The sequence below is a fragment of the Megalobrama amblycephala genome, linkage group LG22 (genome assembly GCF_018812025.1).
Source record: "Megalobrama amblycephala isolate DHTTF-2021 linkage group LG22, ASM1881202v1, whole genome shotgun sequence".
Classification (NCBI taxonomy): domain Eukaryota; kingdom Metazoa; phylum Chordata; class Actinopteri; order Cypriniformes; family Xenocyprididae; genus Megalobrama; species Megalobrama amblycephala.
Window position 1 is genome coordinate 12,923,387 of NC_063065.1, and position 13,862 is coordinate 12,937,248.

The 13,862-nt window shown below is 38.6% G+C and overlaps 1 protein-coding gene across 2 annotated transcripts; it reads left to right on the top strand.

The window, feature by feature from the left end:
* The first annotated feature begins 506 nt into the window (after window positions 1–506).
* On the top strand, window positions 507–13,572 carry ythdf3 (YTH N(6)-methyladenosine RNA binding protein 3). Of its 2 annotated transcripts, XM_048174318.1 has the most exons (5): window positions 508–880; window positions 1,231–1,255; window positions 1,775–1,854; window positions 2,567–4,216; window positions 11,927–13,572. In XM_048174318.1, the coding sequence occupies exons 1-5, from the start codon at window positions 857–859 to the stop codon at window positions 11,948–11,950; spliced, it is 1,803 nt and encodes a 600-aa protein (XP_048030275.1). In that variant the 5' UTR covers window positions 508–856; the 3' UTR covers window positions 11,951–13,572. The 2 variants fall into 2 exon arrangements, with proteins under 2 accessions (XP_048030274.1, XP_048030275.1); XM_048174317.1 differs by lacking the exon at window positions 11,927–13,572 and having other exon boundaries at window positions 507–880; window positions 2,567–4,622.
* Window positions 13,573–13,862: the final 290 nt, after the last annotated feature.

Genomic DNA, 13,862 nt, shown 5'->3' on the forward strand with positions numbered 1-13,862 from the left:
ATTAAAATAACGAACAACATTTATAGAGTATTATAAAATAGGTTTTTATATTATGTTATTTCATGCTCTAATATATTAATTAAGTCACGTATAAAATGAACAAAAATGTTTTTAATGTAGGTCCATTAGGAATTTCTGAATATATATATATATTTTTAAATTGTTCTATCCCATGGTCATTGAAATATATAATTATATCACTTCCAAGCACGTATAAAACTATATTTTGAGACAAATTATCTGTTAGTTGATGTTAGTGTCGTTGAACTGTATACAAATATTAACGCATTTTACATTATATATATATATATATATATATATATATATATATATATATATATATATATATATATATATATATATATATATACACTAAATTTATATATTTATATTATAAAAATGATATATTATCCCTCATGATAAGACATGTAATAGGTGAAATAACCGAATAAAAGGTAATATTTTGTATCGTATGAAAAAGCAGGCGCACATCTCCTCTTTTACGTCAGCGGCGGAAGGTCAGCGCTCAAACGGAAGTGAGAGTCAGAGCCCATCCGCCATTGTGGAGCAGAGCAGGGGTAATATTCTCTCCAGACGTTACACAGTGTGTGAATGTTTTACAATAACTTAAATACACCACACAGCCGCCAAGCTCCCCAAACCGTTTGACATTCGCTGTCACTGTCTCCCGAGAGGACCGCTGCCGACCGTTTGAGACCAGGCGAGGAGATCAACGCCTGAGAAATACGCTGTGATTATAGGGCAACCCGGAGAGAGGAAAAATAACGCGAACCCGCAGCGGTGGCAGGAGAGACCGTGGACAGTCATAACAGCGATCAGCTCGGGCTCCCGGAGGATGTCTGCGACAACTGTCGATCAGGTACGCGAGACGGATGCGCTTCCATCTATAGAAATACATAAACATGATGGTGCATGTACAGGTAGTGGCTGTGTCTCAAACCATAGTGAGCTGCCTACCTAGACAGCATTTTTGGGTTTCATTGGCGCGTTAAGTACGAAACAAACTAACGCTTCATTTCGGTTCTGAAACACAGCCAACGTCGATCATAGTCAAGTCGCTTCTCCACAAACTGAGAGTCCTGGATATTTGATAGCTGTTCTTGCTAGGCCGAATTATTGTGTCTCTGTTCTGTTCCTGATAAACATGTGTTCATAATGTGCTGTTTCTCTGTCTTTGTCACTGTACGCGCACTTTGAACAAAAAACCAGAGACCTAAAGGACAAGGAAACAAAGGTATGTTGTTTTCTTCAGGCATGTCCACTTTTAAAAGGACCCATTTTTTATTTTTGTTGTTGAACAGAATGTTATCCAAATCCACTGACTGACTTCCACAGCCACCATTCACTTTCATTACATGGTTTTCCTTGCAATGAAAGTGAATGTCATTCAGTCAAAGAAAGTCAAATGAACATGTGGATGGTGAACTGTCCCTTTAAGGGTGTTTGGATTACTGATGTGTTTCTCAGTGTCTGCTTGTGTGGATTTATAAATAGTCACTCCTTCTGTGAATCATATTTTATGTAGTAGACCAGTCTTAATGTTAATCTAGCTCACTTTGTGACTACTTAGTCCTGACAAGCAAGCAATTTACTGTATTTAATATTTAAAGGTTTATTTTTTACCTTTTGTTCTTGCTTAGACATAATCATTTCCAAATTTAATTTATTTGTGTAAAATTGCTATCTCATATCAACATCGTGGTGTATTGAAGAAAAATTAACTGACACACTCTCTTTATATCATTTTGCTTAGTGCAAAACGGTTCGATGCATCAGAAGGATGCTGTAAATGATGATGACTTTGACAATTATCTGAGCAGCCAGACAAATCAGGTGAGTTTTTGTCCTTGTGCTGTCATATTAGTACTTAGAAAATAATATAATATTTTATAAGATATTATAATATTTTTGTACAAATGTCTGAGAAATCTGTATCAAATTTCTGACCTATTCCATATTTTATTATTTGTTGATTCCTGTAATTTATGTTATACACTACAGTTCAAAAGTTTGGGGATGGGAAGTTATCTTATGCTAACCAAGGCTGCATGTATTTTAACAAAAAATACAGTAAAAAATAGTAATATTGTGAAATAATATTACAACTTAAAATGATTGTTTTCTGTTTTAATATATTTTAAAATGTAATTTACTCCTGTGATGGCAAAGCTGAATTTTCAGCATCATTACTCCAGTCTTCAGTGTGACATGATCCTTCAGAAATCATTCTAATATAATGATTTGCTGTTCAAGAAACATTTCATATTATCAATTTTGAAATCAGTTGTGCACCTAAATTTGTTTTCTTTGATGGATAGAAATTTCAAAAGATTTATATGAAATCGAAATCTTTTGTAATATTACAAATATGTTTCAAACTATTTAATGTGTCCTTGCTAAATAAAAGTATTAGCTTCTTTAAACTTTTAAATGGTAGTGTGTTTATCACACTTTTTTTTCACCTATTATGTTTTTGTCACATCTTTATTTAGCCATTGGTTTGTTACATAATCATTACTGACTTATCTTTAATTACACCCTACAGAGTAATAGCTACCCACCAATGTCTGATCCCTACATGCCAAGCTATTATGCTCCCTCTATCGGATTCCCTTACTCCTTGGGAGAGGCTGCTTGGTCCACCGCGGGAGACCCGCCTATGCCGTACCTGACCACATATGGACAGATGAGCAATGGTGAGCATCACTTCATTCCCGATGGAGTCTTCAGCCAGCCTGGTGCTTTAGGCAACACGCCCCCTTTTCTCAGCCAACACGGATTTAACTTCTTTCCCGGAAATGCAGACTTTTCCACCTGGGGCACTAGTGGTTCTCAGGGACAGTCTACACAGAGCTCAGCGTATAGCAGCAGTTATGGATATCCCCCGAGCTCGTTGGGCCGGGCCATTGCTGACGGACAGGCCGGATTCGGCAGTGACACGCAACTTAGTAAAGTTCCAGGGCTCAGTAGTATCGATCAGGGAATGGCCGGGCTCAAGCTTGGCTCCGACATGTCGGCCGTTACAAAGACTGTCGGGTCTCCTTTAGGAGGGACGCCGGGTATGAGTAGCATGGCTGCCAACAGCATGCCGCCTGTCAGCTCCTCTGCACCAAAACCCACGTCGTGGGCGGCCATCGCAAGAAAACCCGCAAAACCACAGCCCAAGCTGAAGCCAAAGCCTAACATGGGTTTGGGAAGCGGCGCCACGATCCCTCCTCCGCCGATAAAGCATAACATGAACATTGGTACCTGGGAGGACAAAGGCTCCATCACCAAACCCCCTCTTGCTCAACAGATTCTGCCCCCTCAGCCGTTGGTGCAGCAGCAACTCTTGGCCCAACCTCAGCCCATGCTGCAGAGTCCATTGCCTCCTCAACCCCAACATCAGCAGCTCCAGCTACAATCTCCTCAGCACCCTCAGCAGCTGCCTCCAGGTCCTCCCCACCCTCACCATCACTCGCAACCAGGTCCTCCGCAGCCCCTGCACCCATCTCAGGTGCAGAATCCCCAACCCCAAAATCGCTGGGTGGCCCCTCGGAACCGAGGAACCACGTTTAACCAGAACAGTGGCATGGAGAACTTTGGCCTTGGGACGGGAGTCCCCATGAGCTCGTCACCTTCTTCCGGCGAGGTTCACCCCGTGCTGGAGAAGCTCAAGGCCCTCAACAATTACAACCCCAAAGACTTTGACTGGAACTTGAAAAACGGACGGGTCTTCATCATCAAGAGCTACTCTGAGGATGACATCCACCGCTCCATCAAGTACTCCATCTGGTGCAGCACAGAGCACGGAAACAAGCGCCTAGACGGCGCCTACCGCTCGCTCGGTGCCAAAGGTCCACTGTACCTGCTCTTTAGCGTCAACGGCAGCGGACACTTCTGCGGCGTGGCTGAGATGAAGTCAACCGTGGACTATAACGCCTATGCCGGCGTCTGGTCCCAGGATAAGTGGAAGGGCAAGTTTGAGGTAAAATGGATCTTTGTTAAGGACGTGCCCAATAACCAACTGAGGCACATTCGCTTAGAAAACAATGACAACAAGCCTGTCACCAACTCCAGGGACACTCAGGAAGTGCCCCTAGAGAAGGCAAAGCAAGTGCTTAAAATTATTGCAACTTTCAAGCATACCACCTCAATCTTTGACGATTTTGCACATTACGAAAAGCGGCAGGAGGAAGAGGAAGCAATGCGAAGGGTAAGCGCAGCTTTCTGCCACTCTTCACAATAGCAGAAAGCAAGCACTGCATCTTTAGATCTCGTAAACATTATGTTTTAGTGCTGTCAGCATGTCAATCTATTTCCAAAGGTAGGTTTTTTAATAGCAACTCGTTTCTAAGCCAGATTAGTCTTTCTGTTTCTCTTTCTGCTGCCTATTTCTGAAACACAAGACAAAAACAGTGCAGTCAGTCATAATTAGAAATGAAATGTCTGATCTGGTAACTCAGTACAGTACATCATTACTGGAGGTTATGTAATATGTTGTTTGTGTTTTATTGCTCAACATGGCTTGCTTATAAACCATTTCCCTTATATTTCAATTAACCGAACTGCTAAAGTCTCAGCAGATAGGTATTGTGAAATAAATGGTGTTAAAAAAACAACTAAGAAGTCTCTGCCCATCTATTGACAAAAAGGCTGGTGTCGAGCGGTGACGCTCTGCTCAAACAGCAGGCAGATGTCCCATTAATAGATTGGACTTGCATCATTTCCTGCTTAACTAACACAAATAATTGATGTCTGTGCCCATTACCTTGGCACCAGCTGCATTTTATCCTTGTATGTGAGTTATGAACAGCATTTAGATCAGATTTCACACAATTTTGGGGGTTTATCAGGTAAAACCCTTAATGATGAATATCTTGCATTTGAACAAATGGAGTCATTTGGTATTTTGTCCTAATAGAGCTTAAATTTGTTTGGAAGTTGTTGAAAAATGTTTGGCACTAGGTTTAATACCTACAATTAAAGGGTTAGTTCACCCAAAAATGAAAATTCTGTCATTTATTACTCACCCTCATGTCGTTCCACACGTGTAAGACCTTCGTTCATCTTCGGAACACAAATTAAGATATTTTTGTATTTTGGTATTTTTGTATCACCGATGGCTCCGTGAGGCCTGCATAGCCAGCAATGACATTTCCTCTCTCAAGATCCATAAAGGTTTTTAAAAACATATTTAAATCAGTTCATGTGAGCACAGTGTTTCAATATTAATATTATAAAGCGACGAGAATATTTTTGGTGCAGCAAAAAAACAAAATAACGACTTATAAAGTGATGGCCGATTTCAAAACGCTGCTTCAGGAAGCTTCGGAGCATAATGAATCAGCGTATCGAATCAGCGTTTCGGAGCGCCAAAGTCACGTGATTTCAGCAGTTTGACACTCGATCCGAATCATGATTCGATACGCTGATTCATTATGCTCCGAAGCTTCCTGAAGAAGTGTTTTGAAATCAGTTGCTTTATAATATTAATAGTGAACCACTGTACTCGCATGAACCGATTTAAATGTTTTTAGTACATTAATGGATCTTGAGAGAGGAAATGTCTTGCTGGCTATGCAGGCCTCACTGAGCCATCGGATTTCAACAAAAATATCTTAATTTGTGTTCCGAAGATTAACGAAGGTCTTACGGGTGTGGAACGGCATGAGGGTGAGTAATAAGTGAGAGAATTTTCATTTTTGCGTCAACTTACCCTTTAACTCATTGGCATGACTTTGTACTACTGTGGTCATGTACTCACTTCAAAGTTTTGGGAGTGATGGTTGACATGGTACTAAGTTAACCATAGCAACATTTTGCCAACACATGCCTGCGAAGAGGAAACATGAATACCAGCAGTCTAACTTTATTAGTTTTAGATATTTTAACAAAAGGTACCAGAAATGTTTGAATTGTCCAGCAATTGTTAATAAACTCCCACTGATCAGAGTTTTGTGATTTATGCATGTCAAGCTGCTGCTTTTACTCCTGTAAATAATTGTGAATTGACTGAAATTAGCTGCTTACATGTATATGGCTTGTATGCAGCACTGCAACTCTATTGGCCTTATTACATCAGGTTGTCATTTGTATTCAGCTGATTGAGTATTTGTCACTTACACAATATATTGCGCATCTTTACGTAAGCCACTACAGGATTGTTATTCAAGAACATAAATGGAAAGATTGCAATCAAAATGGCTTAATCAAGGTGTCTTGTTGTACTAATTTAGCTGCTTTTCATTATCAAAACCTCAGATTTAGTTTTTCTCCAAACCTCATTTTCTATTTATTTCATTATCTTGCCAATCATGTGTAGATTGCCAAAGCCATAATAAAATCAACTATTTAAATTAAAAAAGGTCTCCAAGGCCTGTGGTTTAATTTGTGAAATCTAATGCTTGATTCATCTAATGAAGTGATTTTAAATCTGTGGCATAAAGCACGGTATACAGAATTACAATTTTTATATATATATTATATATGGATATATATATGTAATTATACAAAATATACACATAAATGCATACATATACATACATACATACAAGTATAGAGAGATAGACTAAGAGTGCTGTGTCATTTGACATTTTGACGTCTGATCCACTCACCAACTATTAATTTTATTTCCCCAAACAATGCATTGTGTTGTGAAAGCGCTGTCTGTAATGTAATCAGTAGCTCCAGTTAAGAGTATTAAAGCCTTGTAGTGGCACATAGCTTTATAGCAGTGGTAAGCACTGTTGTTGTATGTAATATATATATATATATATATATATATTTTAAAGCTTTTAATTTTTTTGTGCCTGCTGCCTATTTTTGCCCAGTAAGCCTCACCTCTTTATGCTAGCTATAAATTTAACTAGCTTATGTATTGAAATATATGCCAAGTTGTTTTCAGCTTTTCAAGATAATAACATGGTAACACTTTACAATAAGGTTCATTAGTTAAACATTAATGTATTATTGTATTAATGTATATAACATGAACTAACCATGAGCAATACATTTGTTACTGTATTTACTAATCTTTGTTGATGTTAGTTAATAAATAGTAGTTCATTGTTTGTTCATGTTACTTCACAGCGCATTAACTAATGTTAACAAGATTTTAATAATGTATTAGTAAATGTTGAAATTAACATTAACAAAGATTAATAAATGCTGTATAAGTGCAGTTTATTATTAGTTCATGTTAACTAATGTAGTATTAACTAATGAACCTTATTGTAAAGTGTTATTACATTTGTAATAACACAATATCATTTGATGGAATTTGCCTCTTTTATACTGACACCTATTGGTATGGTTGCAGCATCATTCAAAAGCAAGATTTCAGTTACTAGATGACATTGTAGTAGAAATACCCTGTTCACAAGCATATTTGTCACCACCAATGATTTATTTATTCGTCAATCAAATGTTCAAAAGGGGTTACTAAGTGAGTGAGTAGTATTCAACTGTTCATATAGCAGCCATAATATGAGGTAACCACCCTGAAGTAGAAGAAAATGCCTTTTTATATGACTGAGGTCTTCATCTCCTGTGAGCATTTACTCACTTCTTTAAAAATTACTTTAAAAGGTGCAGTAAGCGATTTCTGAGAAACACTGTTAATATTTGAACTCAACTCACCCCTCCCTTAATTGCTCCGCCCCCAAATTAATGAACATTATGCAACACGGGCAACAACTAACAGCTGGTGCATCAGACAGCTTGTGCAAATATGGATGGATCAGCTGTGATTCAACAACAACAGCATATCTTGGATCTGTGAAACATAGCAAAAACCAATGTTAATGCTCTGATATACTTGTGGGCAGTTGTGGCCTAATGGTTTGATAGTCAGACTTGTAACCTGAAGGTCACAGGTTTGAGTCTCAGTACCGGCAGGAAATGTAGGTGGGGGAAGTGAATGAACATTGCTCTCTTCAACTCTAATTACCCACAATTGAGGTTCACAATTACCCACCTAACCCCCAATCACTCCCTGGGCGCCACAGCAAAAAAGGCTGTCTACTGCTCTATGTGTGTTTAAAGGTGCCATCGAACATTTTTTTACAAGATGTAATATAAGTCTAAGGTGTCCCCTGAATGTGTTACCACTCCGCCCCCGGAGCTCGCGCTTGCCTTAAACAGTGCATAAACAAAGTCTACACAGCTAATATAACCCTCAAAATGGATCTTTACAAAGTGTCCATCATGCATACTGCATGCATACGTCGGATTATGTGAGTATTGTATTTATTTGGATGTTTACATTTGATTCTGAATGACTTTGAAGTTTTGCTCCGTGGCTAAAGCTAACACTACACACTGTTGGAGAGATTTATAAAGAATGAAGTTGTATTTATGAATTATACAGACTGCAAGTGTTTAAAAATGAAAATAGCGACGGCTCTTGTCTCCGTGAATACAGTAAGAAACAATGGTAACTTTAACCACATTTAACAGTACATTAGCAACATGCTAACAAAACATTTAGAAAGACAATTTACAAATATCACTAAAAATATCATGTTATCATGGATCCATATCATGCTTACCTAGTCTGATGATTCAGCTGTGCACATCCAGACATTAATCCTGGCTGCCCTTGTGTAATGCCTCAATCATGGGCTGGCATATGCAAATATTGGGGGCGTACATATTAATGATCCCGACTGTTACGTAACAGTCGGTGTTATGTTGAGATTCGCCTGTTTTCCGGAGGTCTTTTAAACAAATGAGATTTATATAAGAAGGAGGAAACAATGGTGTTTGAGACTCACTGTATGTCATTTCCATGTACTGAACTCTTGTTATTTAACTATGCCAATATAAATTAAATTTTTTATTCTAGGGCACCTTTAATACTCAATGCTGTGTGTGTGTGCACTTCGATGGGTGAATTGTAGAGCAAAAATTCTGAGTATGGGACACCATACTTGGCTATACTTCACTTTTTCACTTTACTTCAAGCAAAATTTCAAACAAAATCAGGCCAAAACAAAGTTAATTTTGTTTGCTTTGGGAGTTCGTAACAGCTTGCCAAAGCGCACTTTCCGGAAAAATTTGCTCTGGCTGCTACCATTGATCTGTGGGGATTATGTAATAGGAAGGTTTTCGCTAAAGCCGAGTTCAGACTGCACGATTTTAGCCCCGATTTTGGCTCGCCGACAAGTTTTGAGAAATCGCCGACAAATGCCCGAAATCACAGGCAAATCGGCGCTCGTTCACGCGAGTGACAATCACGCAGTGTGAATGAGCAAAGACGCAATATGAGAGAATCGCCGACGAGTCGCCGACACCCGTGAGATATTTGGCATGCTAAATATCTGGACCTGTCGGCGATTCAAAATCCTGCAGTGTGAAAAGTGTTTTGACTGAAACTACATCGGCGATGACCGACGGCCAATGAGAGAGCAAGATACAGAGCAGCGGAGAGTTCGGGGAGGAGTTATAGACCACAATATCAGCAAGCATGGCTTCATTTCAGATAAACATTACAATTATATCAAACAAAAACAAAGCACAAACATTTGCTTGACCATCCGCAACAGCAGCACATTGAAAAGTTATGTATTTAGTTCCAACTGTCGTTGCAGAACACATAATCCACAGTCTCCCCAAACATTTCCTTCTCCATATTCTTCTTTTATTTATGTTGTTTTCGCTGCAAATCAGCGCACAGGCAATTCGTATTTCAAGCTTCTTGCGGACTACTATTTTTAATAATAATCCAACCGTGTGTCTCAATCAGCTCCCTAGTTCAGTAGTCAGGGCACTGATCAGGGTATCAGCCACATTCACTTTCATTACCTACTGATTCACTACCTAGGGAGCTAGGGAGCTGATTGAAACGCAGGGCCAGTCTCACGTGAGAACTCCGGTCTTGAACGCGTGATATCGTGTTGTTTCCTTGTCACATCTCGCGTGTGTTTGGTTGTGAAACGTAATTTGCGTGCCAGACAGAGTTGTCGGCGATTCTTCCTATTGTAAAGTCATGCAGTGTGAAACCTTCTGTCGCCGATCCATCGTGCAGTTTGAACACAGCAGCGACTGAATGCTGGCCAAGATAGTCATGCAGTGTGAAAAGAACAGTGACCCGACTGCTTTGAAAATCGTGCAGTCTGAACTCGGCTTAAGGCTCTGCCTTCTTTGACTTTCTTCTCTGGTTCACTTCTTCTATTCAGTCCCTCAAGGTCAGACGTGAGTAAAAACATAAACACAATGGAAAGCCGCTTTTCTAAAAATTGAAAGTCTAATTGAAAGAGACACTGATGCTTTTTCATGTTTAATACTGTAAAGCTGCTTATATTGTAGAGCTTTATACAATCTATTATATAAAATGCTGTATAAATAAACGTGATGTGAATTTACTGGAGTGCCGAATTGAAGAGCTTTTGCAAAAATCTACTAGATCATCACTAGGATCAGGTGCTTTCTTAGCCGCTGTTTTTTTCACCGCTGCCATTTTAGTTGTTTTGTTATTGAGAGGAAAGCGCGCAGCACATATTTACTATTTTATATTTACATCTAAACACTACTCTCAGCAGTGTGGCCGATGTTGGGATGTTTGCTACGCTGGTCACATATTTCAAACTTATTTTTACCCAAAGCGAAGATCAAAAAAAGAACTTTGCCTTTACTCCCATATCGAGCATTCGTTTTCAGCCCTGCACACTCTCTAACGACTCTCCAGCACTGAAAAGCTTTCCCATTTTTAACGCGGGTCATAGCTCTTGCCTCATTGTAGCTCTTTTTTTTTTTTTTAAACAAATATATTCCTCTGACCCTTGAATATCTAGTCTTTCTACAAATGGTCACTCTCTCTCCTCCCCCATTATGAGAGTGTACGCCCCCTATTGCTGATTGGTCCGATCCACTTTGTTTTTTCCCCTCCTATTTACACATAAAGGATTATGTACAAACATAACATTTTTTGCAGCACACACAAAGAACTTACATCTAGGAAATATTCACAAAATTATTTGTTTGGGTGTCGATTTAAATTTTCAACAGCGTTTAAATTGCTTACTGCACCTTTTAAGGGTGAAAAGTTTTACTTTACTATCAGCCTCACACTGTTTTGAAACCATTGGCTGTGTCAGCAGTCCAGATACTCTAACCATAGACTCCTTTTACTGTTACATGTATTTGTTGGACCTGCAGCTTCAGTAAACTTAAATTTTAGCTTAGAAAGTTTCTCAAAATCGCTCACTTCATGACCCACATGATTTATTTATTTATTTATTTTTAATTAGACAAAAAATTATAGCCAATATATCGGCTAATTATAATGAAAATAATGATCAACTCATTTTAAGCAGACAGAATTTTAATATTATTTCATTCCTACACAGCAAAATCCCCAGAGTTAAATCAACTCTGCTCAGAGTACATATGGTCCCTCTCTAAAAAGTGTTAAAATAACACTAAAGAAGGGTTAAAGTTAATGAGATAATTAAACAATTAATTAAGTGATGATTGTGCATTAGTGATGAACACCTGCTGTTAACAAGCAGAATCACTGAAGAAAAAAGAAACACAAGAACTACAACTGACTTCAGTCACAGCCATATTAATTGCTTAATTATCTCATTAACTTTAACTCTGCTTCAGTGTTACTTTAACACTATTTAGAGAGGGACCATATGTACTCTGAGCAGAGTTGATTTAACTTTGGGGATTTTTAATTCCATTTGAATTGTGATTCAAGAAGCACGAGCCAAATCAGAAAAGATTCTAGAGCATCTTGCACATTTGAAAAGTCTGATTTCCTGAGCAAGTGTCATACCACAAGTGTTTTTAAGACATTTCCGTTTCATCTCAGTTTACACAACCTGGCTTAGGTAAAAGACAAAGATCTTCATAATGGCTTTGTGTTCCATTTAATCATCTAATTTTGTCTTTCTTCTCTCTTTGTCTTTCTTTACAGGAGCGAAATAGAAATAAACAGTAGGTTTACAGAGATCTCCTTGGTAGAGCATCAACACTAATGATGTAGAACCTTAAATATTGTGTAACCTCAGAGGAAGAACGGGGTTCTGACGTATTTTATTCTGCTGAAGACGATGTACGAACACCTAATCAAGACAGTGGACTTTTCTGAGTCAACTTCTGATGGATCTGCCCTTACGCTCAAGTCTCGCACGAAACAGAAAGAAAATCACTCACGTAAACTGTATCTTAAAGCACTTTCAGCCCTTCTAAAAGCTTCTGCCAGTACCCTTAACTATCATTGGACATCTGTTTGGTATTAACTGACTAACCAGTGTAGTTGGTCCTGAGGATTTCAAATGTATTTGTAGGCTTATTGTTTAGTGTTTTGTTTGTTTTTGTAAATCATTTTCTTTTTAGCGCTCTTTACATTTGAGCACACTCAGAGGAGACGAGAACTATGTATCCAAGGAAAGACAAATCTTTACTTGAATTTGCGTGAAGCTGTAAAAAAACATAGAGGCGCAAAAGCTTGCGTCCCACCTGACTGAAACCCAAGTCAGAATAATCACGTCCGATATTATAGACTGACTCCACAGTAGCCCTTTCACCTTTGTGTATCAGCATCTATTTCTGTGTACCAAAAGATAATTTTGCAGCTTGGTGCAGAATGACACCAGCCAATGCACATTTTTTGTTTGTTTGTTTGTTTTTCCTGCAATCTTGTAATTCAAAAGTGCATTTGTCTTAGGAGAAACCTGCTCAAAAATGCCATAAGTTCCTCTGAAGTCCATCATCCTCAGACGTAACCAGGCCTGGTGTTCAGGAAAGCCTCTTTAACGCTTTTTTGGACTGATCAGGATTCTGATCTGCTGCTAATCAGGATTTAGTCCGAATTGCCGAAGCTCAGCGAGAATGTGACAGTTTTCTCCTATAGGTGACTCGCTAGCTAAAATAAACATTATACATGTTTAGCGATGCCACGTTTTGAGTTTTTCATTTCAGAATGTGCCGTTTACTCCTTTATTTAACGGGCGCAAGATATTGTCCAAATTCGTATTGCATGAGAACTTTTGGTTTCGCTGTTTGCAAATATATACTGAGCATTATTCAGAGGCCATGCAAATGAAACAATTTATTTAGGTCTTGAGTATATTGATTGATTGAATGATAAAGTACTATTGTTGCTATGGCCTGACGTTATAGTCTGAATGTTTCCCTGCTTGGGTCCAGAGGTGCAGGCTGCCGGTGTCTTGAGATCACACTCCCACCGTAAGACTTGATCTTCTCAAACATCTGTGAGTAATGCAAAGTAATTACAGTCTGCTATTTCCTGTTTGTTCACTGGAAGCTGCCTTCTCCACAGGCCACTTTAGGCTGCTCTTGCTTCAGGATGATGTGGGTAAGAAGAACTGGACCCAGTGATGGAACAGGCATCACATTTTGGGTTCACATTTAACAATTGCGGGATGATGTGTACTGCTGCAAAAAGAGACGCCTTCCGCCCCCTTCCTCTGTGTGCTTTGGTTTAAGGCCATGCTTGTATAGGTTACTGTAAATCAATGCTTCTTAATGATGCTGATGCTAACAGGTATGATGTGATTAATTAATCTGATTTGAAAAATAAATATAGATTTATGGAAACATTCTGAAAATTGTCTTGACTGCAGCAGGTTTGGTTTAATGTGTCGCATGGCAGCATTACCAGATCTAATCTTAAATGACAAACTAAACACAAGTTATGATAACTCAATTCATTTAAGTTTAGAAACCAACAGTAATGAGTACTGTGAATTTATTTCACTTGAGTTCACTACAAGATTATTTCCTAACATGAAAATAAATTCCACTCAAACACTTTGAGTTGCTGAAATGTCAATGTAATAGTTATAAAACTTGAACTCTGCTTTATTTACTTGCTAGCTAGCTACCTA

Coding starts and splice junctions, on each gene's coding strand:
- ythdf3 (XM_048174317.1), top strand. CDS start 857: ATGTCTGCGACAACTGTCGATCAG. Junction 1,256..1,774: donor TAAAGGACAAGGAAACAAAG/GTATGTTGTTTT, acceptor CATTTTGCTTAG/TGCAAAACGGTTCGATGCAT. Junction 1,855..2,566: donor TGAGCAGCCAGACAAATCAG/GTGAGTTTTTGT, acceptor TACACCCTACAG/AGTAATAGCTACCCACCAAT.